Source organism: Geospiza fortis, unplaced genomic scaffold, assembly GCF_000277835.1.
Source record: "Geospiza fortis unplaced genomic scaffold, GeoFor_1.0 scaffold112, whole genome shotgun sequence".
Lineage (NCBI taxonomy): Eukaryota > Metazoa > Chordata > Aves > Passeriformes > Thraupidae > Geospiza > Geospiza fortis.
The window spans coordinates 262984-267067 of record NW_005054298.1 but is presented as its reverse complement, the minus strand read 5'-3'; the positions used below and the strand labels follow the sequence as shown (position 1 = coordinate 267067).

Below are 4084 nucleotides of genomic sequence, written 5' to 3'. Positions count from 1 at the left end.
TTTAACTTCCATTACTATTATTATTATTTACTATTTTTATTATCATTATTACCATTATTATCATTATTTTTATTGTTGTTTATTTTGTGTTCCTAAAGTTTGATTTTGTAGGAGAAAGTTCAGTCTGGCTCTTGTGATGGGAGGAAAACACAACTGGAACAGCTCCAGCTATTTTTTGGGATTAATGAGAAAATTGTAGTTAGGAAAATATCAGGAACTGGAGCTCCCCTCAAACCCTGGCATAAAACATCAATACTCATTAATATGAATATTATGAATATTATTATTCATTAATATGAATATTATGAACATTAATATTCATGAGGTCAAGGCAAAATTCCCAATATTCCAGAGAGATTTCTGCCTCAGGAAAAGCCACTGGAAAATGGCTTTTTTTTTTTGTCCTTTACAGGACAAAACTTAAAGAACCTGAACATCCCAATCTTAACTGGAATTACAGGGAAGCTAGCTGAAAAGATCAAATCTTCAAGATATTTACAATTAATGTGAAGAATTCTACAATTTTTCCAAGAAAATTCCCCCAGGTGTCCAGTGAGAGCCCTCCTGTGTGGATTTTGCAAGAAGACACAACACATTGCAGTTCTCAACTTCTTTAATCCTCTTGAGAAGGAAAAAAAATCGGAATAAAATCCTTGGAGTAACAGATTTTATGGAGGGCAGAGGTCAGGGATGGGCTCTGGAATCACAGCACAAATTGCAGGGCAAAGGGATCAGCCCTGCCCCAGAATGCAGAGCCAGCACTGCGGGGGAGCAGGAGAATTTGGGAATTGGGAATGGAAACTTTGGGAAGAGTTCCCAGCTCTGTGAGGCAGCCGGGCCGTGGATGTGCAGTGGTGACAGGGACAGAGAGAGGCACTTGGTGCAGGAGCTACTCCTAAAGCCAGGAAAGCTTTGGTGGGCCTGGCTTAGAGCCTGGGACAGGTCTGGAATCCATGGGGGTGGATAACACTGGGAAAACAGCAAAGGTAAAATCCCTGCATCCTCAGCCACACTGAGCTGGAATAAAGCCTGAAGGATTCCCACTGCAAAATGGCTACAAACTGCCTGGGATAACAGCAAAAGGAAGTCAAAATCCCTGCATCCTCACCCACACTGAGCTGCTCCAAATTCCTGTGGAATAAAGCCAGAAATGGCTCCAAAAGTGCCTGGGATAGCAGCAAAGGTCAAGGTAAAATCCCTGGATCCTCACCCAGACTGAGCTGGAATAAAGCCTGAAGGATTCCCACTGCTCCATAAAAATGGCTCCAAAACTGTTATCCCAGCATAACACCAAAGAGCAAGGTAAAGTCCCTGGATCCTCAGCCAGACTGAGCTGCTCCAAATTCCTGCGGAATAAATCCTGCAGGATTCCCACTGCTCCATAAAAATGGCTCCAAAACCGCCTGGGATAACAGCAAAGAGCAAGTTTAAATCCCTGGATCCTCACCAGACTGAGCTGCTGAACATTGCTGTGGAATAAATCCTGAAGGATTCCCATCGTTCCATGAAAATGGCTCCAAAGCTGTTATCCCAGCATAACATCAAAAGTCAAGGTAAAGTCTCTGGATCCTCACCCACACTGAGCTGCTCCAAATTCCTGTGGAACAAAGCCTGCAGGATTCCCATTGTTCCATGAAAATGGCTCCAAAAGTGCCTGGGATAGCAGCAAAGGTCAAGTTAAAATCCCTGGATCCTCACCAGACTGAGCTGGAATAAAGCCTGAAGGATTCCCACTGTTCCATGAAAAATGGCTCCAAAACTGCCTGGGATAGCAGCAAAGGTAAAGTTTAAATCCCTGGATCCTCACCCACGCTGAGCTGCTGCACATTCCCATGGAATAAATCCTGCAGGATTACCATTGCTCCATAAAAATGGCCCCAAACTGCCTGGATGAGATCCAAATCTGCTTTATTGCTTCAGCCCCTGAGCCAAACTGCAAGGCACTGGAATTCCAGGTGTTTCAGGAGCCTTGGAATTCCTGCCCTGCTGTTCCCCATTGATCTGAGTGTTTTTGTGAGACCTGAGGAGCCTGGAACCTTCCTGTTGAAACATCTTTTTAATTGCAATAATTGATCCTAATTGCTCTCTGCATTTCCAAATTCCAGAGGCAAGTCTAGATTGCATCCAAGCCCAGGAAAACAATGACGAGATCCAAGCAGCGCCCCATTATCTCTCTTTTTGGTATTTAATGACCTAAGAAAGTTACAAAAGCAACTTTAAATTACATTTAGGTATATAAACTAATTAAATATATTTAGCTAATACTGAGAAAATAAATCCCAAGCACCATGAAGACAAAAAACAATAAGAGATGAGTAATTCCAGGGTAATTAAGGACTTTTTATGGAGACCACTGGAAGTTGACCTCATTCTCATTTTCCAACAGCAAATGAGTGATCAGCCCAGATTTTATTAAGTTCTGAATTCTGGGAGAACAATTTTATGACTAATTCAATTTTTCTTTTGCCAGTTCCTAATTTCAGGAATGGCAGATTTGTTGGGAATTTCAGTGGCATTTTCAGAGCATTCCGAGTACTAAATCGACCAGCGAAGGACAGAATCGTCGAGATAAGAGAACACGGAGGATTTAAAAAGGAAATGATCACTCCTCTGATTCTCAACGCTGTCAATCCACATTCCAAGCCACACGTGGTGAACACACATTCCCAAAAGACTAGAAATAAATACCAGCTACTTTTATTCTCTAAGAACACTTGGAAGTGAGGAAGCCCTGGCGGTACCGAGGGAGAATCACCCGAGAGCTCCGAGCTGGCAGCAGGAGGCTGAGGGAGCTGCAGGGAGGGCTCAGTGGCCACTGAGTTTCCTCATGATGGGGCTGTCGGGCTCAGCGTTGGTGAAGATGCTGCCCACCAGCACGTGGGTGCCCCAGAGGTTGTGCCTGATCACTTTGCAGCAGCCCAGGTCGTCCACGGCAAAGCCCAAGTGCCGGTAGCGCTCGTCCGTCTCCAGCAGGGGGTTGTTGCTGTAAGGCCCGAAAAACTACAGGAAAATAACAATAAATAAAAAGATTTTCCACGTGGATTTCAAGTTCTGATGGATGGCTGAAAGCTAAGCTCGAGTTCGGACGTGTGGAGAAGTTTTAGGTGGAGTTGGAAAGGTTTTTCTTTCAAATCCCAATCCCAGCCTCACCTTTGTGAGGAACTAAGGGCAGAACCCTGCCTGAGACAGCACAAACAGGACAGGCACTAAGGAGAGAAACTTCCCAGGGAAATGCAAAAATTAACAACTTCACTTTGCAATAAGAGCCTAAAGAAAGCTGGTTAGAGGAGCAAAAATGTGATTAAATTGCGAACAGGCATTTAAATTAAACTGGTATTTAAGTATTTAAATTAAACTGGTAATTAGGTTACAAACAGGTATTTAAATTAAAGTGATATTTAAATTAAACTGATATTTAAGTTACAAACAGGTATTTAAATTGATATTTAAGTTGCAGACAGGTATTTAAATGAAACTGATATGTAAATTAAACTGATATTTAAGTTGCAAACAGGTATTTCAATTAAACTGGTATTTAAGTTTTTAAATCAAACTGATATTTAAGTTTTTAAATCAAACTGATATTTAAGTTTTTAATTTTAAACTGGTATTTAAGTTTTAAAATTAAACTGGTATTTACGTTTTTTAATAAGTTTTTAAATTAAACTAGTATTCAAGTTTTTAAATCAAACTGGTATTTAAGTTTTTAAATCAAACTGGTATTTAAGTTTTAAAGTTAAACTGGTATTTAAGTTGCACACAGGTATTTCAGTTCTTTAGCTCAGGAGGAAGCTTCTGACTTAAACCCCACTCCTGATCCTGGGCCAGGATGTCACTGCTGGAGTCTGAAGACAAAACCCCACTTCCATCAATCCCTAATTCCTCCAAGGCATGGAATTCTGGGAAGCTTTTCCACCCCTGACCTGCCTGTCCTGCCTTACAAACATGCCCTGTTTGCCTCTGTTGGCACAATAAATCCCTGCTTTTGGGAGTGTTTTTAAATAAAACCCCACTAAGCCGAGCTTTGCCACCATCCCCTTGAACTCTGATACGGTTTTAGCAGAGCTCAGACTAAAACTCATCT

At 41.6% G+C, this 4084-nt stretch overlaps 1 protein-coding gene across 2 annotated transcripts in view; it reads right to left on the bottom strand.

Annotated features, from left to right (window-relative positions):
* Positions 1–595: 595 nt before the first annotated feature.
* Positions 596–4084, bottom strand: part of MMADHC (metabolism of cobalamin associated D) — a 14828-nt gene continuing 11339 nt past the window's right edge. For both annotated transcript variants that reach the window (XM_005415719.3, XM_031056509.1), the window contains one exon: positions 596–3000. In XM_005415719.3, the coding sequence (XP_005415776.1) occupies positions 2806–3000 (195 nt within the window). In that variant the 3' untranslated portion in view covers positions 596–2805. The remainder of the gene's footprint in view (positions 3001–4084) is intronic.